At 43.3% G+C, this 26204-nt stretch overlaps 1 protein-coding gene across 2 annotated transcripts in view; it reads left to right on the top strand.

Moving 5' to 3' along the window:
* Positions 1–26204, top strand: part of PRKCH (protein kinase C eta) — a 106274-nt gene that overhangs the window by 27882 nt on the left and 52188 nt on the right. For both annotated transcript variants that reach the window (XM_072986807.2, XM_072986806.2), the window contains exons 2-7: positions 8640–8703; positions 15771–15921; positions 17008–17042; positions 18704–18792; positions 22177–22306; positions 24975–25102. In XM_072986807.2, the coding sequence (XP_072842908.2) occupies positions 8640–8703; positions 15771–15921; positions 17008–17042; positions 18704–18792; positions 22177–22306; positions 24975–25102 (597 nt within the window). The remainder of the gene's footprint in view (positions 1–8639; positions 8704–15770; positions 15922–17007; positions 17043–18703; positions 18793–22176; positions 22307–24974; positions 25103–26204) is intronic.

Here is a 26204-nt window from a genome sequence, read left to right as displayed (position 1 = left end):
TCGTGGGCCTTCTTAATGCCCAGGAAGTTTCATGGTTGAGCAGAGTGACATGAAGCTGGATTCCAAGCTCCAGTCTGATGCTCTAATTACTACTACATGGCTTCTCCCAGAATCTGTTTCGCTTTGACTTCTTGGTTTCTGCCTCCCTGTCCTCCCCTCTCTCTGCTAAGGATCCAGTGTACATTTAAATGTTGGCCTCTAGCATTTCTCATGTTCTTCTCATCCACAGCAATTAAGGGTTTTTTGTTTTGTTTTGTTCATTTAATGGAAAAATGCCAAGCTTAATTTTCTCACATCCCCTGGCCTTACCTGCTCTTCCACTTTCTTCTCTCTCTCTCTCTCTCTCTCTCTCTGTGTGTGTGTGTGTGTGTGTGTGTGTGTGTGTGTGTGTGTGTGTGTGTGTGTGTGTGTGTGTGTGTGTGTGTGTGTGTGTGTGTGTGTGTGTGTGTGTGTGTGTGTGTGTGTGTGTGTGTGTGTGTGTGTGTGTTGGAACCCTCTGACCCTGATGACTAGACTTCCTTCAGTTTCAGTTCCATAGCTGTGCTGGGTGATTGGAAAAAATAGTTCCGTTCAGTCTTGCAGGCTGTTTCTTGTTTAGGTTAACTGGTTCCTAAAAGTGGTGTATTTCTAAGGGGATGAAGGAAATATGTTGGCATGAAAGGAATCAGTGGTAAAAAAAATAGGTGCTTTGAAATGCAAAAGAGTGCCAGGTTCAAATCCCGGCATCTCCAACTAGAAGGATCAGAGAGCACATGATGTGGACCAGGATGCCACGTAGAGATGGGCACGAACCAGGAAACCAGGGGTAGCCATGAACCACAAACCACCATGACCCCTCCCCCACCCCAACATGTACTGGTTCATGGTTCATTTTTCAGGTTCACCTTGGGAGGAAACTACTCACCCCCACCTCCATTCTTACTGGCCTGCGTGCCGCCTCCCTGCCTAGTCCGGATGCTGCCGTTGCCGCCGCTATCATCAGAGAGAGTGATTCGTCTTCTCTTCCCGGACCGTGATGGTGGCAGGACTAGGCAGGGCGAGAGGGCAGTGGGAAAATGGGTGGGGCGGGCATCTGTTTTGCTGAAGGAAAAAGAACCACTAAGGGGTGCTTTGTTTCGGCAAAACAGGGTCCCCAAGCTGGGTCACGAACCACAAACCTTCCTGATTTGTTGGTTTTTCTGGTTTGTGGTTTGGTTCATGCCCATCTCTAATGCCATGCAATCTAACAGTAAGGAAACTACATTACTGTATTACCAGCGAAGACCAGTTGCTTGTCTGGTTCGTCGTTGTTTTTTGTCTGACCAGCAGCAGTTCTCCTGCTCTTAGGAATAAGGAAGGGACTGTATGAGCACTTGCAGGAGGTCCAAGATCCTATATTCCCGGGGATCCCCCATGATCCTCCAGTTTAAAAAAGAGCCAGGTTGCAAGTGATGGCAAGGGCCTCCATGTAGGACTGGAGAGAAGTTCTGCCAGTCAGGAGGCTCATTCGCCCCAGAATCCCCTAGCCAGCAGGGCCAGTGGAAAAAATAACTTTCCCATGCTCTAGGAGAGACGCTGCACAATCTAGGCATAGAGATTGAGGGACAAACTAATTTCACTTCCTGTATGAGGCAGTGTTTTGTGTGGATGGAGCATGGCATGGTGGAGCCTATGCTATGCTTTCAGGGTGTGATGTGGACACTCTGGTACAGGACTGGATCCTGCCCGAAGTCCCCGCCTTCACGTGCCATCCAAGGGAACTGTTTGCATGAACGCTGCTGCGCTATAGCGCTACCACTGGTGCACAAGGCAGGAAACTGGTTGTGGGCTTTCTAGCACAGCTGGGTTAAGGTGACAAAGGGAGCCAATGAGGTTCCAGCAGCACCTATAAATGTGTTGTGTTTGTTGTGGGACCTCAGTTTGAGCCAGACTGGATGAGTTGCCTATTCCTGCTGGTCTGCCTACCAGCCCTCTCCATTGCTTTCCCGTGCATGAGGATTCAGGTTCATTCTGTGGCTTCTGTGGTTCAGATGCCTCTCGGTAAAGCTGTAGATGCACTCTGCCCTGGGCCTCCTTTTAGATTATATAAATGAAGCGGTGAGATAGGAATTGGCTGACACACTATCCTTCCCCACTGTCTTGGCTTTGGCCTCAGTTGTGGAGATGTACACTCAGTCTGTCTTCGTTTCTGCCTGCGTGAGGTGGGAGCAAAGTATTGTGTACTGAAGATCCATGCGTTGTGCCAGCAAAAAATAATTGTTGTTGTCTAGACAGGAAAGGTTTAATTACCCCAGGAAACTGCATTGCAAGTATCTACAGAACTGAAGGTCAATTTAGGTACATTTCTCCCTGTAATATCTCATACCCTCTTCTGTAGTCCCCACCCCCATTTAGTTTGGTTTGCAAAGTGACATAGCATAGCATTGCAAGACTGGGCCATTTCAGAATTACAGATGCATTTACTGATCTGACATAGCGCTAAACTAGTAACGTTTAAAAAAAGAAAAGCAGTGTCATCCCTAGGGGTATGAGCCCAAAGGAAGTAACGCTGAAGCATCCATCACACCTCATCCCACTGAATACATTACCCAAAGTGTGATCAAGATATGCTCTTATCACTGCCAAAAAGAACTAGTGTCAGTAGTCACAAGACAGGCGACAAAACAGTGTGTGTGGAAACAAACAAAGCAAGCTTTCCTGGCTGAACAAAATATACTGAATACTCATAGAAAGATCTTTGTCTACTCATGATTAGTTGACATCATGGGGCTGATGGAAAAAATGTCAAAATTAATTGTGGGCATTGCAGGACGAATGGGATGCCCTAAAAATGCAAATTGTTTAAAAGAGTAGGAGGACACTGCACTTTGTGAATAATGGCAGCAGAATTAAGATTATGTGAAGTTCTCCTTTTCAGCACAAAAGGCGTTTACCATTTCTCCCTGTTCCTCGTGTTAAATTTACACAACTCTCCAAATTCATCGCACCCCAAACCAGCTTTGAGTCAGTTTTGGTTCTACTTTCTAGTTGGTGGGGAGAAAAGAGCTTTTGTTATTTAGTCGTTAAGTCGTGTCTGACTCTTCGTGACCCCATGGGCCAGAACACACCAGGCCCTCCCGTCTTCCACTGCCTCCCGGAGTTGGGTCAGATTCATGTTGGTCTCTTCGATGATACTGTCCAACCATCTCGTCCTCTGTCGTCCCCTTCTCCTCCTGCCTTTACACTTTCCCAACATCAGGGTCTTCTCCAAGGAATCTTCTCTTCTCATCAGATGGCCAAAGTATTGGAGCCTCAGCTTATGGATCTGTCCTTCCAGTGAGCATTCAGTATTGATTGCCTTTAGAATAGGTAGGTTTGTTCTCCTTGCTGTTCAGAGGACTCTCAAGAGCCTCCTCCAGCACAATTCAAAAACATCAGTTCTTCGGCGGTCAGCCTTCTTTATGGTCCAGCTCTCACTTCCATACATTGCTACTCGAAAAACCATAGCTTTGACTATTCAGACTTTTGTCGGCCAGGTGATGGCTCTGCTTTTTAAGATGCTTTCTAGGTTTGTCATTGCTTTCCTCCCAAGTAGCAGGTGTCTTTTAATTTTATGGCTGCTCTCACCATCTGCAAGTCACACACAATCTATAAAAGAGCTGCATTTAGACAAAAAAGAAACCCCAAGTTTCTAGCTCTCAAGGAAAGGCTTGTGGAGGGGGAAAGCTCAGTGGCTATGAGAAATGCTGAATAATATTTAGAGCAATGAAGGATAAGTGTTCTTGATTTAACAAGCATAGTCTAAATTACATCCAGTAAGATAAACCATGGTGATTTTTGTAATTTATACTGAGTGTAGAATCCAAGCAACCTGTAACTAAGGCATGTATCACCGTGGCCTGATCAAAAACCTTTAAGAACAGAAGCAGCCGGAATACTAGTTTTAATTATGTAAATGTGCTCCTGGCAACCGTTAAGACCTTGGTGTTCAGACTGGAACATGCAAATTGCAAATCAGCGTTTGAGAAACCTGTACTTCTAAAGGCATTCCTAGATTGATGCACTTGATTACTTTTATCAGCAATGATGAAGAACTCCAAGGTGACTGTGCATTTTTGTATTAGAGTTAGACCCTTCTTTCATCTTTAGAAAGAAAATAATTCTTGTGGCTTTTTGTTAAAACGAAATGCTTATTTTTGGCCTGCTTGCAAGTTAAGGCATGACTAAAGGCTGCTGGAAATCATTGAGTCATCCCTCCAGAGAACTTTATTTTCAGCCTGTTTTCGACTGTTGTGATATTACACATGGTGTGAGGCTGATGTTTACACTTAAGAACCAGATTAGGAGAGAGAACACCCCCCCCCCTTGAAATTAGCAGGGAGCTTTTTATAGATTGTGTGTGACTTGAAGTGCAGCAGATTTTAACAGAACTGCTATAAAAGGAACAGCAGATGAAAATCCACCCACTCTCCTATATTTTTAATAAAGAAAAAAAGAACAAATATGGCCTGTGTTAAATCTTTCTAAATGTTTTACAAAGAGCTTTGTAAAATAAGCTCTTGGTCAGACAGTGACAGATTTTTCTTTCTTGGGCTTCATGATCATTGCAGATGGTAACAGCAGCCATGAAATTAAAAGACGACTGATTCTTGGGAGGAAAGTGATGACAAAGCTCGACAGCATCTTCAAAACCAGAGACATCACTTTGCCAACAAAAGTCCGAATAGTCAAAGCTATAGTTTTCCCTGTAGTGATGTATGGAAGTGAGAGCTGGCCCGTAAAGAAGACTGACTGCCGAAGAATGGATGCCTTTGAATTGTGGTGCTGGAGGAGGCTCTTGAGAGTCCCCTGGACTGCAAGGAGAACAAACCTATCCATTTTGAAAGAAATCAACCCTGAATGCTCACTAAGATGACAAATCCTGAAGCTGAGGCTCCAATACTTTGGCCATCTCATGAGAAGAGAAGACTCCCTGGAAATGACCCTGATGTTGGGAAAGTGTGAAGGCAAGAGGAGAAGGGGACGACAGAGGACGAGATGGTTGGACAGTGTCAGTGAAGTGAGCAACATGAATTTGACCCAACTCCAGGAGGCAGTGGAAGACAGGAGGACCTGGCGTGCTCTGGTCCATGAGGTCACGAAGAGTTGGACACAACGACTAAACAACAACAACAACAACAACAGAATTTGGAACGTAACTTTTGAAAAGTAATCTCTTCTGTAACACATTAGAAAAACAGAATGATAGATCATAAGGAATTCACTATTACTATGATACGAGAAAATAAATTGTTACATTACTCATTACTTGTTGTCTTTTTTTTAAAAAAAGGATTAATGGAGTAATAGCATAAAACTATAAAGATTTTGTGAAAAGTCTGCAAAATTGCGTAAAATGCCATTTAACCCAAAATGTTTAGATTTAAAAAATCAAAAGAAATATAATGCAATTCAGAAATAATAATAATAATGATGATGATGATGACGACAATGACGACAACCATGATGATGGTTGTGAAAGCCTTTGAGAATACAATAATAATAATAATGATGTATCACGGTCAATTCTGATTTATGGTGACTTTTTTCAGGATTTTCCAAATACAGTAGAGAGCATTCATAAGTGGTTTGCCATTCCCTTCTTCTGGTGGCGCCCTGGGACTGTGCATAGCGGCATAGTCGGGAATCAAACTCCCAACCTTTGTGTCCACAACCAGATACCTAAACCACCAAGCTATCTAGCCAGCATAGTTCACAAAAGCTTATGTCAAAGAAAACCTGTTAGTTTTCCAGATTCTTAATTGATATTGGCCAAAATCTTGTTGCTTAGAATACACTAGAGTAGGCCCATAGGCTTCGGTGAGTCAGCTCTTCCATTCCATTGATTCACATGGGTCTACTCTGTCTAACGATAAGTCATAATTAGAGTAGACCCATTTGAATCAATGCAGCTGACTGAGGAGGTGACCCACTAAATCCCCATTGATTACTGGGTCTACTCTAGTACACTCTAGTACAATATACTACACTGAGCAACAGAATTTTGGCCATTGACCAAGTGGATCTCCAACAACCTTGAAAAGCGGCCTTTTCAGTTTGACCCTGGCAGGAACCGAAATAAAGATTTTGACATGAAAAGTGAAATTCTCTTAGTCTTGGTTTTCCTTTCCCATCCATCTTCATACAAGTTGAGACTACTTTGGTTTGCATAGAAACTTTTGCCCATTTTAATGCATTTTTCCCAATTAAGCAACACATCCCTCTTCCCCTTGACTAAATCATGTCTGTGTGTATTTTTCAATTATACACGTTTTGTCCCTCTGTGTTTTAAAATGTAGGCCTGTTTTGTGTTCATTTGATTTCCCCAAAGCATCCCATAAATCAGAGCAGGACAACCTCCAGCTGCGCACACAAACACACACACCTGTTTGGCTGGAAAGGCACACCTGTTCCTGTGGTACCTGCACACCCACCTCCAAATTTTCTTAAACGTTTTTATCTGAAAAATCCTCGTCACACCCTCCAGAGAGGCCAGACATTTGGGATGTTGGTGGGAGGACAGGATGCTGGGGATGCTTCCTGCACTCTTTAGAACATCAATTCTCAACCCCTTTTTTGACCATGACCATAAACACAATGTGAAAGAAATATAGGGTGAATCAGGATTGTATGATGAACCTTTTAAGATAGTGTGTGAAGAATTATTTCCAGTTTATGGCCCTCTACAAATGTGCTAGAGCCCCCCGGGGTGTCTGTAATATTGTCCATGTTCAGAATCGCTGCAGTAGAGAGCAGAGTACAGCAGAGCATGCTGCTTATGTACCACCCCACAGCACTTAATGCAATGTCTGGGCAGGTTACAATGCAATGGTGCGGGCTACGCATTGACCATCTCCACTCCAGCAAGCTGGTACTCAGTTTACCAACCTTGGAAGGATGGAAGGCTGAGTGAGCCTCAAACTGGCTATGTGGGATTGAACTCGGGTTGTGACCAGAGTTTTGACTGCAGTACTGCAGTTTAACCACTGTGCCACAAGGCTCCTTTTTTGAGTCGTTGAAAATCGCGTTGGATGTGCATTTGAGTCCTAGAGGTCATCCCAGGGCCCACAGATATCACTTTTCAAACCCATGACGTACAGCCTCTGAAATTCACAAATTCTTAAGGCAAAGTCCATTTCTTCTCATAAGTCTCGAGAGACATAAAAAGTGAGATTTCCGTCTCTATAATGCCGAGCATGGGCTTTATCAGCAAGCCTTGGCCCGCCAAACCTGCAAACTGAAGTTGACATCTAAATCTTACTACAGGATTTCTAATGAAACACCCTAAACTGGGACAGCAGAGTCAAACAAACAACTGGCCAAAACAGTACAGTGGGGTCTTGACTTAAGAACGGCTTGAGTTAAGAACATTTTGACTTAAGAACTGCTCTCATAGGAAAATATTGACTTGACTTACATACTTAGATTTGAGTTAAGAACTGAAAAAACCCACGTGGGAGGCAGGGAAAGTGCAAAATTTGAGCTTTCAGTTAACTGTTGGCCACTGAAAAAGGTGCCTGTCTGCTTCCTCACTCCTCCCAGCGTTTAGAGAGTGGATTGGGAGACAGTCTTCAGGCTGCCTGGTACTGCCTGGAGTGTATTTTCCCTGCCTTCCCTGAACCTTTCTTGACCTAAGAAAAAAAGAAACAAAATATCCCCCTCTAGTGGTCGAAGGCAGAATAGCAGCTTCCCATTAGTTTCTATGGACGGAAAAGAGCAGATACGGATCAAATGGTTTTCAATGCATTCCTATGGGAAATGCAGATTTGACCTGAGAACATTTTAACTTGAGAACCGCCTTCCAATACAGATTAAGTTCTCAAGTCAAGACCCCACTGTATTCATTTTCTGTGGAAGAGGAACACTGAGTCCAAGAGATGTGACTGAGACACAAAGCTTGTTTGACCTTTTAGGTGATGTTGAAGAGGTCTTCTTACTAAATTTGACCACATGAGCTGGGAATGGAGGAAACCTTTCAACTTTGTACGACTTGAGATTTTTTTTTCCCCAGCCTTGGTTCGCCTCTTCCCATTTCTGAATCAACATATCTGTGAATGCTTTTAAAAGCTCTCAGGAAAATTTGCACATATTTTTATAAGCCTTCCCCCAAAGTACAATTCCCACCCCATCTCTTTTCAGAAACATGTGTATTTTTGTGTTCTAGTTCATTCACGGCATGAATTTTTGCTGATTTGATTTAATTTTTATTTAATTGTTTTATTTAGTGACGTTCTGATAAGAATAAACTGGGGCGATGTGAATTTGGGCTGATTTGTCTTAAAAGACAGACCAAATTAAAATAGAAACCAAATTTCTCCCTTTGTGCTGGTGGGCACACACACAAGGTGCATAATCTGGCCTTTAAACTCTTCTCTAAATGGAGAAACTGTGAGCAAGATCATGTAACTTGATTCCATTGCACATGAACTTCACTAGAGGGTGTGGAACTCATTAGAAATAAGGGACATTGTAATTACCGTAATTCCTTTCTGCAATAACTGAGGAGTAACTAAATTACATTACGATGATGATGTAACAAATGACCGTTTTCTTGAAGAGGACTATGGAAATGCGCAGGCAGGAACAGCGTTGCTTCTCGTCAGAGTTGACCATCTGTCTCTCCCATGCTTGTTCTCCTGCAGGTGGACCTGGAACCTGAAGGGAAGTTATTTGTTGCAGTAACTCTCCTGGGCAGTTTCACTGAAGGTAAGAGGAAGGCCATCTTTTCCTTCTGGTGTGCTAAGTTTTATTTTTAGCCTCCAGTTGCTGCATCTCGAAATCTCCCATAGCAGCTGAACGCTATGGAAGAATTCCATAGTTGCCCAAGGGGGCACCGCATCTCAGCATCCTTGTCAGTACGACGGTAGAAGACGCTACACGGAGAGTCAAGATCTACCTTTAACAAACCCAAGCTGCACAGTAGGTAGAAAAAGGATCTAAAAACTGTGGGTGTTTTTGTTTTTGTGTGTTTTTTTTTTTGCTTTAAAAGAGATGGAAGGGGAGAGGATTTTAAGGGAAAAGATCAGCAGGATTGTGTTCTGGAGCAGCTCTCCCGGAGGAAAGAATAAGATGGTTGGGATTTTTCTAGTTTAGAAACAAACTATGAGTCAAGGTGGCCGTGATAGTGAAAGGAATTATTTAGGGTGGTAGGAATGCTGGTTTTATTCTCTCTCTCTCTCTCTCTCTCTCTCTCTCTCTCTCTCTCCCCCCTTACAGTTCCCAGAATCTCCCAGCCAGCTCTGGGTTATAGTCCGATAAAAGTTATGGTTATTCTAGCGATGGGTTTCTGGGAAGTGTGCTTCCAAATATATATAATATATTTCCAACTTCTGGATAGAAATGAGTAAACTTTTAGCCTGATAACAGAGAAAGGGAAGGAAGAAAAAAAAATCTCTTTTTCACACACACCGGATCCTCTCATAAATGTGTGTGTTGTGTGCCATTAAGTTGGGTCTACGACCTTCACAGAGTTTTCACGTATGTGAGATATTTAAGGAGTTGTTCTATCAGTGCCACCTCCCAGGGAGTTTTCATGGCCGAATGGGGATTTGAACCCACGCCTCCTGAGGTCCTAGTCTGTCACTCTATCCATCATACTGCATCGGCAGTCTCATGAATCTGGGGTTCCTTAAATGAGTTGTGCAAGATGTACAGACATTGCACTTCTACAGGGTACAGCTGGGTTTGTGAGAAGCGTGGGACAGCCTGTGACTCATTTTCAGAATCCGGATCCCTGCTTTGCCCGCTTTCAACCTCTCTGTCTTGCACAGGACGTTCCGGAGGGAGCGTTACTCTGCCTTCGCTTGCAGGATTAGCTGGAGACATTCCCACAAGGCTTTCTGCTCATCTTCACCGTGCAAACGTGTTGCCTAGTTTTTGTGATTTAGCAAAAGCAAATCATGTTTTATGAGCACTTAAATACAGACTGGGTCGCCCCCCCTTCTTCGGTTTAAGACAAAAACAAATGAAAGCTCTTGGCAAAAAGGCTAGGAGAAAATACACTCGGAAAGCTGGTGGGGCAGCTAATGTGATTTTTATGGCACCGGCTTCTGAATATTTCATACGACAAGGCTTTGTAGAAGGTGTACCTGCCTCGGAGGTAGAGGAGAATCTTTCTGACACGTCGGCCTGAAATCTGAGCATGTGACTTGCATGGAAAATGCTGACAAGGCAGAGATGAAGGGAGAACAATCTAAAATCATATGTTCCGAAAGAAAGATTTGAGACAGGGTGAGGACTGAAATGTGCTTATTTGTCTTTGCCTCCAGGATTTGTCTCCTCTCCACCCTCCACCCACCTGCAACTTTAGGATCTGCCCGTCCTCCCTGTTTGCTGGTTTATGGAAAAGAACTAGGAAGTAATAAATAACAAGTAATATAAATCACATTATTACCAGCGACTCGCTCATTTTTAGAGAATATAACAGAGGTATAGTAAAGTTCCTTTTCAAAAGTACTGCATTGAAAAGATCAAGATTACCTCACTGGTAATCTTGATTTTTTCGACGCACTGCTTCAAAAGGGAAGTACAAGCATAGGCCAGAAGGGTAAGTTTCTGGCTTGTTTGTAATTAGTTCTTTTAGAATAGTTTCTCTCACTATTTTATACATTCCACTTCTTATGTCAACGGTCAATAGAGATTATACCTGGAGAATTTTCACTTTTATATCACTGGTTTCTGAAACCAGTGATATAATATAGAGGGTGTTTGAATGCACAATGAAAGGGATACACAATGAATGGGACCTAGGCTGTCAAGAATTTCACCCTGTGCTTTGATATCCATGTGGTGTGGTGGATAGAGTAACCAGAATACAACTCTAGAGACCTGGGTTCGAATTCCTACTTTCCCCTAGGGAAATTCCCTAGGGGGTGGCAGTGATGAACCACCCATTGAATAGCTCTCCTGACTTGAAAATTCCCATTGAAACTGCAGACATCATTGTAAGGTGGGTCGGGCTGAGAGAAAGGGTTTGGCCAAGCTTTCCTTAAAGATAAATTGTTTTCTTCAATAGAAGTGGCTTTTTATCAATTTTTCCAACTTCTGGATAGAAATGAGTAAACTTTTTGCCTGATAACAGAGAAAGGGAAGAAAGTAAAAAATCTCTCTTTGATGCAAATTTACACCCCTTCATGATCTAGGGAGAGAATTGTAGAATCATAATGGAGTTGGAAGGGACCTGTTATGATATAAAATGTTGTTGGTGTTTAGTCGTTAAGTTGTGTCCGACTCTTTGTGACCCCAGGGACCAGAGCACGCCAGGCCCTCCTGTCTTCCACTGCCTCCCAGAATTTGGTCAAATTCATGTTGGTCACTTCGATGACACTGTCCAACCATCTCGTCCTCTGTCGTCCCCTTCTCCTCTTGCTTTCACATTTTCCCAACATCAGAGTATTTTCCAGGGAGTCTTCTCTTCTCATGAGATGGGCAAAGGATTGGAGCCTCAGCTTCAGGATCTGTCCTTTCATGATATAAAATACCCAGGGACAAATGAATGAAATGATCTGAACTGCAGAAATCATTGCATTCTGATTGGTGAAATGTTATTATTTTAATGTTTTTTTCTTATTGGTATTATTTTTTAACTTTATTTCTGTCTTATTGTGTTGTATTTTATTGTGTTATCGTCATTTGTAAACCACGCCAGAGCGGCCTGGGGCAGATGGGCAGTATAAAAATCTAATTAAAATAAATAAACAAATAAACATGGAAGCCACTGCCTGAGCTTTTCTGGAGTCTGGGCTCAAAAAAATAAATAAATCTGATTTTATTCTGAAGGTAATTGAGAATATATGACATAATAAGCATGTAAATGGATCTGAGGTGAGGATATGGGTAGGTGTAATTTGGATAATAAAATGGGTAGGGGGCGTTTTCACACAGAGCTGTAGGACACGGGGCAGAATGGAAGCCTGCTGTTGTCAAAACAGCTCCCAACTTTTATTGGTCATGTCTTTTCCTCGCTGCTTCCCTGTCCCAAGTGAATTAAACATTTTGAGCTGGGTGGGTGGGAATGTTTTTACTTTCCTGTAGACTTTCTTCAAAAGCCTTTGACTGTGTGGACCACAGCAAACTATGGCAAGTGCTTAAAGAAATGGGAGCGCCTGACCACCTTATCTATCTCCTTAGAAACCTATATGTGGGACAGGAAGCAACAGTTAGAACTGGATATGGAACAACTGATTGGTTCAAAATTGGGAAAGGAGTACGACAAGGCTGTATATTGTCCCCCTGCTTATTTAACTTATATGCAGAATACATCATGCGGAAGGCTGGACTGGAGGAATCCCAAGCCGGAATTAAGATTGCCGGGAGAAATATCAACAACCTCCGATATGCAGATGATACCACTCTGATGGCAGAAAGTGAGGAGGAATTAAGGAACCTTGTAATGAGGGTGAAAGAGGAGAGTGCAAAAAACGGTCTGAAGCTCAACATAAAAAAACAACAAAAAACTAAGATCATGGCTACTGGTCCCATCACCTCCTGGCAAATAGAAGGGGAAGATATGGAGGTAGTGACAGATTTAACTTTCTTGGGCTCCCTGATCACTGCAAATGGAGACAGCAGCCACGAAATTAAAAGACGCCTGCTTCTTGGGAGGAAAGCGATGACAAACCTTGACAGCCGCCCTGAGTAGATGTAATCTGGAGGTGCAGGGTAAAAATCGAAAAAATAAATAAAATAAAATAAAAACAGCATCTTAAAAAGCAGAGACATCACCTTGCCAACAAAAGTCTGAATAGTCAAAGCTATGGTTTTTCCTGTAGTGATGTATGGAAGTGAGAGCTGGACCATAAAGAAGGCTGACTATCAAAGAATTGATGCTTTTGAATTGTGGTGCTGGAGGAGGCTCTTGAGAGTCCCCTGGACTGCAAATAGAACAAACCTATTCATTTTGAACGAAATCAACCCTGAGTGCTCACTGGAAGGACAGATCCTGAAGCTGAGGCTCCAATACTTTGGCCATCTCCTGAGAAGAGAGGACTCCCTGGAAAAGACCCTGATGTTGGTAAAGTGTGAGGGCAAGAGGAGAAGGAGACGACAGAGGATGAGATGGTTGGACCGTGTCACCGAAGCGACCAACATGAATTTGGCCCAGCTCCAGGAGGCAGTGGAAGACAGGAGGGCCTGGCGTGCTCTGGTCCATGGGGGTCACGAAGAGTCGGACACGACTAAATGACGATGAGACTTTCTGATGATATGGTGGCCTGCCTACGTTGATAAATCAGTTCTGGAAGTCAGCAGGCTGCTTGCCTTACTATAACTGTTTGGATATGTTGTGTTCTTAAATAGCTCTACCAGCTCTTGGATAGCTCAGTGGTTGAGGTCTCTGACTTCGGATCCAGACGTTGAGAGTTCGATTCCCCACTATGTGCTTCCTTGACAGGGGGTGGACTTGATGATCTGTAGGGTCCCTTCCAGCTCTGCAGTTCTAAGAATCAAGGTACAACCATCGGTTGTATTCTACCTGCTAGAGTCTTCCTGGCACTCCTCTAATAGGTTCTGTCCAAAGTGCTGGTTCTGAATGTGTAAGTGGGGAAGATAAGATTTCTACTTCCTCTGCGTGTAGGAGTCAGCGCAGGACAGGAGGAAAAGCAGCAAACAACCTGGAACCAGAGGAACCTGTCACACATTCCTGTTGTCTTCCCAGTGTAGGAATCGCGGCTATATTGTCCCGAGGAATGCGACTGTGACAGCTTGGGTAGGGCCTCTGTACAATTTGGCCTCCTTTGGAAGTTGCAGGAGGAGAGGGTGGTTGAGTCATGGAGAAAGTATGGCTCTTTCGTAAGAGCACGGAGCTGGGCAGTGTTGTTTTGGTGATGAATTAAAAGCACACCCTGAGCCCCTGGAGCAAAATTGTGAATTGCTGTGTGCCCTTCCATTCTAAGACATGGGAGATCTTCGGGCATGGTTGGGCAGCTTTGAGAGACAGGAAGGAACTGTGTTGAAACTCCTCCTTGTTGGTAAACCCGGGAGGGGGAGTTGTACCCACCCAATCACTGTATCCACCATGGCAACAAAAATCACCACATTCTTCCATTTAAACAAGGTGCGTGGAGGGCATGCGCCTGGTTTCAAAACAAATTGCACCTCTTGGAAGCTTCTGGGAGTCCTCTCCTCCTTAAAAACAAGGCATACCTTATGCTCTTGTGTTAACATAGAAAGAAAGATGACGGATTCGCCATGGTGGTCGTGACTTCTGCAGTGGGGGCAGTGAAAATCTGATCATAGAATTGCTCCAGTCAGCATGTAGAAAGCTCCCTTTTCCTAAGCTTTGGCTGCATACCAGTGCTTGTCGTATTACAGGTTGTTCTTGCATTTCCAAAGAGGAAGGTACTGTCCTCATGACCTTCAGTAGCAGCAAACAGTTGCCATTTTAGGTTCTTGCTGGCCAAGAAATCAATCAATCAATCAATCAATCAATCAATCAATCAATCAATCAATCAATCAATCAATCAATCAATCAATCAATCAATCAATCAATCCTTCCTTCCTTCCTTCCTTCCTTCCTTCCTTCCTTCCTTCCTTCCTTCCTTCCTTCCTTCCTTCCTTCCTTCCTTCCTTCCTTCCTTCCTTCTTCTCTGTCTGTCTGTCTTTCTCCCTTCCTTTCTTTAGTATATAGTGTCAGTCACTGGGTAGAATGACACACTAGCGCATGTAACAAGACCTGTGGCAATCATGTGTCAGCGCAGAAATGGGAAGTATTCACTGTATGCATTTAAAAATAGTTGATCCCAGAGGACTGGAAGAAATTAACAGCAGATTTATTTTTTTTTAAAAAAAGATCTGTTACTCAATGTAGCAATAATTCTCATATTATTTCTAAGAATGTCAGTTTTGCTGACAAAGAAATTTAAGCAATCTAATTGAAACTCAACATTTTTTGCCCAGGTGAGAGCCCTAAATGTATAAATAGATATATTAAGAAAAACAGGGTCGGGGAATATGTAGCTCTCAGATGTTCTTTGACTGTAGGGAGCTGCCATCTCCCCCAACCAACCTAGGTAATAGTGAAGAATGCAGTGTAGCTCGCCATCAACATCTGGAATAGCATGTGTTCTCCACACACATTTGAAGAGCACTTTTGAATGCTCAGAGCATTTCACAGGTACATGGTTTTGTAATTGTAACAACAGCCTTGCCATCTGCATATTGCAAGGCAGAGCTGAGGTTTACAAAGAGTGACTTGTCTAAAACCATTTAGAGCAGTGATTCCCAACCTTGGGTCTCCAGATGTTCTTCGACTTCAGCTCCCAGAAATCCCGGCCAGCACAGCTCGTGGTGAAGGCTTCTGGGAGTTTTAGTCCAAGAACATCTGGGGACCCAAGGCTGGGAACTACTGACCTAGTTCATGGTGGAGGCAAGATTAGAACTGAGGAACCTCTTGATTTCTCTCTCTTCTTCTTTTTTCTTTCTCTTTTAGAATAAGCCAGGCATTTTACAGGAATTAGAAAATTAGCCATCGGGGAAGTAGCTGTCAAACAACAAGAGAACGAGGAGGCAGTCTATACAGGAGAGGCCTATGGGAACAGACGGGTTTAGGAGGAAGGTGTGGTGTGAGATGAGCAGAGGAAGAGGAAGCAAAGGAGAAGGAGTTAGGAAGGAGAACGGGGATGGAGACACTTAATGGATGGATGGATTGCTGAGATGTTACGATTGGAAATTACGGGAGGGGGGGAGAGCAGCGTATACTTGTTCACTTTTATGCTTAGCTGGCTTGTAAGTACTGTATTTATCCTCCCCTTTCGACACTCTCTTTGCATGTGCAGGGACTCTCCAGAGAGACCGTATTTTTAAAAACTTCACCCGGAAACGCCAGCGGGCCATGCGCAGACGAGTTCACCAAGTCAACGGGCACAAGTTTATGGCTACTTACTTGCGGCAGCCTACCTACTGTTCACACTGCCGGGAATTTATTTGGTAAGTGTGGATTGAAAAGGGGGGCTCTGATGAGACTCTTGTGAGCCGTTCCTTTCTCGAAGCTACACGCTGCTTCCCCAGGAGTAAGACCCCTTGGGCGACATACTTCTGAATAAGTGGTAGAGATGGGGAAAGTGTTGCCCTGCAAGTATAGCTGGACGCCGGTTCCCACCTGCTCTCTTCAATGGTCAGAACTGTTGTTCTCATTTACTAGTGGGAACTGTAAAGAATCATCATCCGGAAGGTTGCCATTTGCTAATCCCTGGCTATAGGGATTGCAATTAGAAGTAACTTTTAAAGAGAAAAATATCAACATCTCTGCAAAATGGCTGGAAAGAAGCAACCGGTGTAAATCAATTGGTTTTTGAATTACAAATGTATTTCTATCGCAAACTGTTGCAGTGCGGAGGGTGGGGAAATGTAAGTGTTGACCGAAGGAATGACAAAACCTGCAAGCCTTCTTCAAATGTACAGAGTATCCTTCGGGATCGGACAGGATACAGTGGTACCTCGCTAGACAGTTATCCCACATGACAGTTTTTTCGCTAGACATTGACTTTTTGCGATTGCTATAGTGATTAGCAAAACAGTGATTCCTATGGGGGAATTTTGCTGGACAATGTTTGGTCCCTGCTTCACAAACCGATTTTTGCTAGACGACAATTTTGACAGCTCCCTCTGCGCTTGCAAAACAGGTGTTTTCGGGACCTAAGCTTCACAAGACAGTAATTTAAACAGCTGATCAGCGGTTTACAAAGCGGCTTTCCTATTGTTGATCTTCGCTAGACAACGACAATTCTTCCCCATTGGAACGCATTAAACAGGTTTCAATGCATTCCAATGGGGAAATGCTTTTCGCTAGACAATGATTTTGCTAAGCAGCGATTTCAGTGGAACGGATTATCATCGTCTAGCGAGGCACCACTGTACCTCCTGTGGGCTTGGTTTTAGACATGCATTGTGAGCATGGTTGTGCTGTCTTTCGGTCTTTCATTTACATGTAGATAATGTTGTACAAACTAGACCAGATTTTCATGGTTTTATCTGATCCTCAGTCATGTGTTGTCTCTGTTTTATCTTCTGCAGGGGAGTATTTGGGAAGCAGGGCTATCAATGCCAAGGTACAGTGCCTTATCTCTGTAGTTAAATTATAAGATACAATTTAGTGGTGTCCTCTCACCACTAAAGGTCTTTTGAGCTGAATGGAAGATGGTCAGAAGTATTCATATACCACCTGACTTAGTGAGATTGCTTTACATAGCAATAAACTGACAATGGTGAAGAATTACGGAAAGCATAAGAACCATAACATGCACACACACCCCATTAAATCAGTTGGACATTTTATAATTAAAAAGTGCACGTGCATAATGACACCGATGTAAAATAAAATCCTAATAATACAACAAAGCTACAAACGAAATAAAAAATATAATAGATTTAACAAGTCATAACAAAATTAAGTGCAGGGTCATGACTCAAGTATTATCAGTGGATCATGACTCTGCTGATAGGCACAGCTTTTACACTGACAGACAGATAAATGCCTGTGCATGTCTCTTGGTATTTGTTATGAAGATTGCAATCTGTAATGTAAATATGCTGCAACAGTCCATCCTACCCAGTGCCTAATTAACCTACTGAATTCATTATCACAATGTCTGTAACTCCACTGGTGCTGTGGGAGTAATGCTTCCAACGGCAGTGATAGGTTGCCACTAATTAAAGAGTCCCTGCTTTGATATCGGGCTGTTCAGGATCTAGTCTCTTTGTGTGTGAGTAGTGACACTCAAGGGACGTGGTGGCGCTGCGGGTTAAACTGCAGAAGCCTCTGTGCTGCAAGGTCAGAAGACCAGCCATCGTAAGATCGAATCCATGCAATGGAGTGAGCTCCCGTCACTTGTACCAGCTCCTGCCAACGTAGCAGTTTGAAAGCATGCAAATGCGAGTAGATAAATACAGTCATAGATACTGAGGAGGAAGAGCTACATGTTCCTCTTCTTCAGACCTCAACCTGAATACTAAACTTTCCTTCTTTGGGGGCCGGAATCCAAAAGCTAGTTCTGATTACTTTGGACACATTGAATGAATGGGATGTTTTGTCAGTGTTGACTTACCTTTCAACAGTGAATTCGTTGTGTCTCTTGTGTGTGGGGGGTTAGCAATGGGATTTAAGCTACAAGGTATCACAAATCCAAATCTTTGGGACCAAACTTTGGGGCAAGGAAGAAACTGTGGGACTCTCAGGTTGCATCTAGGTTTCGTCCTGCTAAAATTGGCTGGACTTCTCCACTACGTGTTTGCTCCTGGGAGATCGGCACAAAATGAACCACGAAGCAAGAAAACCGACGAATGGAGCTGGTTTGTGGCTCAGTTCATGACCCAGCGCATGGATCCTGTTTGGCCAAAGTAAAAGGAAGCGCCAAACTTTTTCCACCCCTCGGTGCTTCGTTTTGCTTTGCCAAAATGGGATGCTTCCCGCTTCCCACTGCCCCCACTGGTCTAAAAAACCACCAAAAAACCCAAAAAACGAACAGCAAACCAGTTCAGGGGGGGGGGGGTTATGATAGTTCATGGGTAGCCACGAACCACAAACCATCATGAACTGCTGGTTTTCCAGTTTCTGCCTTTCTCTCTTGCTGCTAAGCGTCATGCGTAGGGTTGGCTAGCACCTTTAGATGGATTGTGGTGGTAGAATATCCTTTTTACTTTTCCTCTTTGGTTTCTGAGGTTTCTGGTGAGCTCTCTCCGTGTTTTTAATTGTGCTTCCTTTGTCTTCTAGTTTGCACGTGTGTGGTGCACAAGCGTTGCCACCACCTCATCGTCACGGCTTGCACCTGCCAGAACAATAGCAACAAGACGGATGCAAAGGTAAAGTCACCGTGACACATTTTGAGATTCTGCCGCTTGTGGTTTTGATACCCAGCGTGGTGTCGTGAAGAGAGTGAAGGACTAGGACTCAGGACACGCGAGTTTGAATTCCCGATCAGCCATGAAAACCCACTGGGGGACTGGAACTGGTAAAACCTCTGATTAAATCTCTCACTTCCCTTGAAAGTTCCATTAGGAACTGCTGTAAGGCAGTTCCAAGGAGACGGCACATAATAGCTTGTTGTTTGATGTGCCATGGTATAAACTGGTTGATCCTTAGATAATATATTTAATTTAATGCATTTTAATTTTATGCATCTATTTATTTTATGCATGTATGCATTTATTTAAATCACATCCTTCTTTTCCACTAACACCGTGCTTGAGGCGAGTAGTCAAAATAAAAAGCCACTAAAAGATAACATGGCTAAAACATAACATGAAATAGTAAGAATAGATCCGTTAGAAAGGAAGGAACAAACAAACAGCACTAACCAATTCAGTTCTGGTTCAACAGCTAAACAGCCCAAGTTCTGCCAGAGTAGTAAAAGGTCTTAGCCTAATGGTGGGTGAAGGTCATCCTTGCTCTCCAGGTGAAGGGCTGGAAACATCCACCAAGAACACCCCATTTCCGTGTTCCCCATGTTCTCTTGCTGGAGCACGAGAAGAGCATCTCCCATACAGGCTTGCAAAGCTGAGCTAAAGTCTCTAAACCACCTTCAAAGCCAATCCCCAGTAGAGCATGTCACGAAACTTCAAATGAAATGCAACGAAATGGGATATACAGTCATGGCCAAAAATATTGGCACCCTTGCTTTTCTGTCAGAAAATGCAACCCTTCTCTCAGAAAATTGTTGCTGTTGCAAATGTTTTGGTACTCACGTGTTCATTTCTTTAGTTTGCGTTGGAACAACACACACACACACAAAAAAAAACAGAGAAGAAAAGTCAAATCTGATACAGTCCCTTGCTGGTCTGCTTTGAGAGGTGATAGGCATGTTTGTTTACATAGCACCTGGATCACTGGTTTTAGCAAGGGTCCAAATGTAGAAGGCGAGATCTTTAATGGGCTGTCCAGCTCTGGTTTGCTGTAAATGTTTGCAAGTTTTTCATTTTCATGGCACTCTCGTTCATCAGGCAGGATGGGAAAATAGCGTATTGACTGATGCAGAGAATGAGACAGTCAGGATCATGCCCATGTTTCGTAAGAGCATAGATTCCTGTCTTAATTGGCTTATTTATAGTCTTAAAGACCACAGAAAAAGGTGAGGCGAGCCTATGTAGGAGTAAACACGGAAAGAATGCAAACTAAAACTTAGTATTAGAAGGAAATCTTCAGGGTTAACACGGCTCGCTCATCCATCCATCCATCCATCCATCCATCCATCCATCCATCCATCCATCCATCCATCCATCCATCCATCCATCCATCCATCCATCCATCCATTCAGCTTTATATCCTGACCCATTCATGCAATGCACTATTCTGGGTGGTTCGTGTCAGAATCACTTCTCTCTAGAGAGATAGCGTCTTGGGCGAGGGGGTCATTGTAAGCGCAAGACCACCACTTTTAGACAGGTCCTTTGACCCTCAGAAGTGGGCAGTTCTTGCCCTAAGGACAAGCTTTACCTGAAAAGAACTCTTGCCATCTTACAAGGCAACAAACCACTGACTGTGTGCTTCCTTAGACAGCACAACAGACTGGCTAGGTAGGACCTCTCAGTTATAGTAGCAATGAGTGAGCTTTCCACTCCACACTGGATTTAGGTGCAGTCCTGCTGTTCAAGAGGCAAACTCCTTTGCTGAAGAATAATTGTTTTATTAAGAAAATAAAGTAGTTCCATGAAAATGTAACTGGAAGTGGTGAAAGTTGCAAGCATGGAAGGAGAAATCCTGGAAGCAGTTCTAGAAACACAGTTGCACACTGAGTAGACCGTCAGCTGCAAAGTCAGTTGCGTAGCTAAGTAGGGTGGTCAGTTGCGCAGCTAGTTCGTGTAATCGGATACGTAGAGCAGCTGGATGTAACTCCCTGCAAAGTTCTGTGGGTGTACTTTGCACTGTATCAAATGCAGCAGGATTTCACCCACTGAATGCACACCTGATGCACATGATTTGAAGATGCTTTTCTGGCATCTGCAGCCAGATTTTTATCATGCTTTCCTGGCTGCCACATTGTCGATTTTCACATTAAGAAGAACTTTGTGATGTCCCTCTCTCGTTGTGGTGCCCTGTCAGAATTCAGGTGGACGGTATCAGGGCTGAACTCTGCTTTGAATGAACAGTGTCTTGCATAAAGAAAGCTAGCCTGTCAGGAAGAAAGGTTCTAAGCTAGACATCCTGGCATGTTGGTTTTCTTTGTGCAGGGAATTTGACAATGTTATGATCAGTCAGGCATGTCTTGGGCAAAATGATGCTTCTCCGCCTCAGGCAATCAAACTGGAATTCTGCTGTATGGAGAGACAAGAAGTATCTTGACTTATTTTTGTTAAAACCAACCAACCAAGCAAGCAAACAGGAGTGTTTGTGTGTAGAAACAACCCGGGATGTATCAGGAGGCATGTTAGAATGCCACTTAATTGGGATCTGGCATGTGGCCTTTAGGTGTTTTGGACTACAGTTCCCATCACCCATGACGATTGTTTGTCCTGTGTTCTGTTACTCTTTTATTCTTGCGCAAATCCAAAAATTGTCTCCCCTTTCCAGTTTTTCAATGACAACTACCACATTTCCACAAAAATAAGACAGGGTCTTATAGTAATTTTTGCTCCAGAAAACACATTAGGGCTTATTTTCAGGGGATGTTTTGCTTTTTTCATGTACAACAATCTACATTTATTCAAATACGGTCATGTCATCTTCTGGTTGCTGCACAAGGGTGGAGGGTGGGGTTTCACTTAACTGGGAGTTTATTTGGGGGGGGGGGCTTATATTACGAGCATCCTGAAAAAATCCTACTAGGGCTTATTTTCAGCTTAGGTCTTATTTTGGGGGAAACAGTAGCTGGTTGTTAAAAAAAGAGATGACCCCATAAATGCAAAGTAGATGGTGCAAGTTTGGCCCTCCATTGTAAGGTCTTCCCCCATAACATGGGGATGATCATTAAAGTCCTTTACAGGTGTGCTGCAAGGATCTTTACCAGGGAAAGCTACAGATTAAGTAATAATTTTTTAAAAATCAATAGATAGTGAATCCACCCCGCTAAACTGAGCATGATTTAAGGGAAACCAGTGCGATGTAGAATAAATTCAAAAGCCATTCAGGATTCGGAGTGTTTGTTTGTAAATGGAATTGGGGATGGAAAATACACTGGTATTTTAAGAATGGATTTGCATTTCTCCAACTAACCAGCTTTGCCTTTCCTCCCCTGCCCGTTGTCCTCACAGTTTTCTGAGCAGCGGTTTGGAATCAACATCCCGCACAAATTCAGAATCCACAATTATAAAGTGCCCACCTTTTGCGACCATTGCGGTTCCTTGCTTTGGGGGATCATGCGACAAGGCCTACAATGTAAAAGTAAGCTCAGAAAGCGAAATACTCTCTCTGTTCGTTCATTCTACAATTTTCGGTATGCGGATGTTCCCTTATTTTTATGCTCACCGGTGGGAAAGTTTCAGATGTTTTTCCCCCCTGTTGGCTGGGATGACAAGAGTTTTTGTGGGGTTTTGCGTGTTCTGGGACTCTAGGCCCTTCTGTACCACCCTAAACCCCACCCTTGAAAAAGTGCAGAAGTCCTTTTTTGCATCACAGAAGCTTCCACAAAATTCATATACTTTGAGTTTTCTGCATTGAACACCTTGCAAAAAAATTGCAAGGTTTTCAGTGCAAAATGCAAGGTTTTTTTTGTTTTTTGCTTTGTACAGAACACAAAACAGTGTGTGAAATACAAGCCCTTCCCTCCTGCCCTCCCACTGCTCATGTTACTGCTAATGGAAAGCCTTGGTTGTTTTGCTCTTGCGCTGGAGAGGAACATCTCATAGCGGTTGACACTTTTTGGATGGGACACCTGCATGTGTCAAGAGACCCTTTTTCATTGGAAACAAGAAAAATTCCGAGTGTTCCTTATTTAGGGGCGTTGCCTTTTTCCTGAACGGTTTTGTTCCGATTTCCGAGTTCTAGTAAAAACAAGCTGTTTACTATTCACATTTAAGAGGGCTGCTGAACACAGTCCTGGAATAGAGGACCAAACAGAAAATACTTTCTCATTTTTAAAAAAAGGACAAAAAAGGGATGTGATTTGGTTTTAAAAAGTGTGTTTATAGGCATCTATAATTACAGTATTATAGACACGATTCCTCAACCTGCATTTCTCGTGCAGGATGAGAAATGATGATTATAATTTCAGAATTATTTATTTATTATCAATTACAGTACATTTAAATCTTACCCATCCCTTAAGAATGTAAAGACAACGGGTGTGACTCTCTTCTCCTTCTCCTTCACTTCATCCTGTGATGTGTGTCAAGCTAAGAAAAAGTGACTGGCTCAGAGTCACCTTATGGCTGGCTCAATAGGGACTAGGAACTTGATCACCCAAATTCATTAGTGCAGCCATTACTCCACACCAGGTGTTGTGCAGAAACACAGTACATTTCACTATAATGCGGAAGACGGTGCTTAGGTAGGTAAACAAAACAAAAGGAACCGGTCCATCCACAAAAGATATTATAAATGAGAGACAAAGTCTCAGGATGTAGAAATGATCCTCTAAGAGCCCTTAAAACAGGACCATCCTCTGGAAATTAGGATACATGGCCAGCAGAAGCGCAGTCTGATTCGGCTACTTAGGTCTTTACGTTGTGGAGAGAACTTGGGCCAAGGCCTTCAGTGCTCAATAATTCCTGCGTTGGCCCCACTTCTTCCTTGGTGCTAGTTGTACAGTCCATTCACTCCTCCTTTCCTTTTAGAGTCCAGTCTGCACCGCAGACTACCTAGTGGGACAGTACAAGATCAGATACTAGTTGGCGTATCTTCTGGATAGCTCAGTGGCTCCACTGGATAGCACTGTGGAGCCAGAGGTTGGGAGTTCAATTCCCCGCTGTGCCTCCTTGACGGGCTGGACTAGATGATCCATAGGGTCCCTTTCAGCTCTGCAGTTCTAACATGATGTCGATGGTGATCTTCCCAGTTTGATCTTTTCCCGGCCTCCATATTCAACATCGGTGGTTGGATAGGTAATGAAGAGGAGGCGATGTCCAGCCGGGGGGAAAGGCTATTTCAGAAAGCCTTAGGCGCTCTTTCATCGCATATAGTCTCAGCAGCCACCACTCAGTTCAGGAGGGGTGGTTGTTGCCTCCTGCGTTGCAGATCCTGTGTTTAACTGAGGATGGTACACCACTCTCTTAGTTTGAAGGCCAATTTAGAATTTTGGAATACAGTATATTCCAATTCAGTCTGGAAAAAAAATTTGTGCCCCATCTGCATGCCATTTTGAGTCCATTTTGAAGTCTTCCGTTCAGCTGCATTTGGGGGAAAAAAGAGAAAACTTTGAAGTTTTTGCTTGTGTTCTGAGGCATTTGTAGACACAATAGATCTTAAAGAAGGAATTTCAGGCATTTTCTTACTGAACACCTAATTTTGATTTTTTTTAAAAAAAAACAAAAAACAAACACATAAGTTGAAATGATTAGTGCCTCTATCTGATTTCGTTGGTGCTTCAGATCAGAACTGAGTTGTCCATTCACTTTTTTCATCCCAGAATTAAGTCTGGCATTCTCACCTGATACTGGACCTCATGCACATCAGTACGAAACAGGCTAATTCAATTTGCAGTTTATGATTTGCCTTGACAGAGCCTGGGAAAGTTATATTCCTGGGTGACAGTTGTCAAAATATCCATAGCTGCGGGCCAGGTTGGCTGGAGGTTGATGGCCACTGTAGTCCAGAAAAAAAAAACCTGCTTTTCCAACTCTGGATTAGATTACCTTTAAATTGCTGTCAATGTCTAGGATTCTGTCATCCAAAAGCGAAGGGACAGAGAGAAGATTCCCAGGGATTTTTTTCAAGTTACAACTTGGTAAACAGAACGTCATGGAAAGGTTGGCTTCTTCCAGAGAAGTAAAAATGCTCCCAAAGGGTTTCGTCTCATTGAAACACATTTATTTCAGAATCATTCTCCAGAAATCAGATTTGCAGGAAACTCTGCCTTGCTCAACCCTGATTGTCTTTCTCTCTGCCTTTCCAGTTTGCAAAATGAATGTACATATACGGTGTGAAGCCAATGTGGCGCCCAACTGCGGGGTGAACGCTGCAGAGCTGGCCAAGACATTAGCATGTATGGGGTTGCAACCAGGAAATATTTCTCCAAATGGAGTAAGTCGGGGTTTTTTCCCCCTTTTTTTCTTCTTCTTCTCTTTCCTACCCTTTTCCACATCACTGCATTGTGTAACTGTAACACCACACCTTAAATTCTCAACAGCAACATCGATAAAAATTAAGCCAAATACAGTGGTGGTTCACTTAACAATGTTAATTCGTTCCAGCGAAATCACTGTAGAGCGAAAACATCGTAAAGCGAAAATAAAAAACCCATTGAAACACATTTAGACCTGGTTAATGCGTTCCAATGGGCTAAAAACTCACTGTCCAGTGAAGATCCTCCATATGGTGGCCATTTTTGCTGCCTGTCTAGCGAGGAATCCATTCTAGAAAACAGCGGGAGGCCATTTTCTTCAGCCGGCGGCCATTTTGGAACCTGATGATCAGCTTTTTCCCGAAGCAGGGAACTGATCATCGTACAGCGGATTTTGCCCATAGGAAGCATTGTTTTGCAATCGCTTTTGCAATTGCAAAAAGCATCGTTAAGCGGATTCGTTGTTATACGGGGCAATCGTAAAGCGATGTACGACTGTACAAGAAACTCAAATGATGGCAGAACCCCCAACCCAAGTCCATCAATAGCATGGTGGGGGGGGGGAAGGATGTCTTTAAATGCTTCTTTTAAAAGTTCATTCTTTAATAGCCTCTTGAATGGATGGGGATCCCATGAACCCGTGACCTCTGAGAGGGCCTATTTAGTACCAGTCCTACTCAGGTGTCGCAAAATAAAACCTGGGCTTTCCTTTTTCCATCAACACGTCTCAGGTTCAGCCTTCCAAAGAGGGGGAAATTTGTGGCTGTGCTGGTGACCGGGGGGGGGGGGGGGTAAAACCCTATTGCAAAATCTCTTTCCGATGAGCACTTTTATGGTCAAACCAAGCACATGGGGAAACCATCTGTGTTTAATACAGCAGTACACATTTTAAAAGAAACGCTTTTTTCAGGCTGAAGCTGTAGTCACTGCATTTTGGTCCTAGATAGGCTGAGCCTGCAGCCCAAATCCCAGAGGCTCCTCGCCCCCACCTGTAAAGTCCTGCTAGTTAGTGCCCATAATGGTGAATCCCTCATCAGTTTACAGTGAAAATCTGGGCAAGTT

The sequence above is a fragment of the Pogona vitticeps genome, chromosome 1, assembly GCF_051106095.1.
Source record: "Pogona vitticeps strain Pit_001003342236 chromosome 1, PviZW2.1, whole genome shotgun sequence".
NCBI lineage: Eukaryota > Metazoa > Chordata > Lepidosauria > Squamata > Agamidae > Pogona > Pogona vitticeps.
This window is presented reverse-complemented; position numbering and strand designations above follow the sequence as displayed.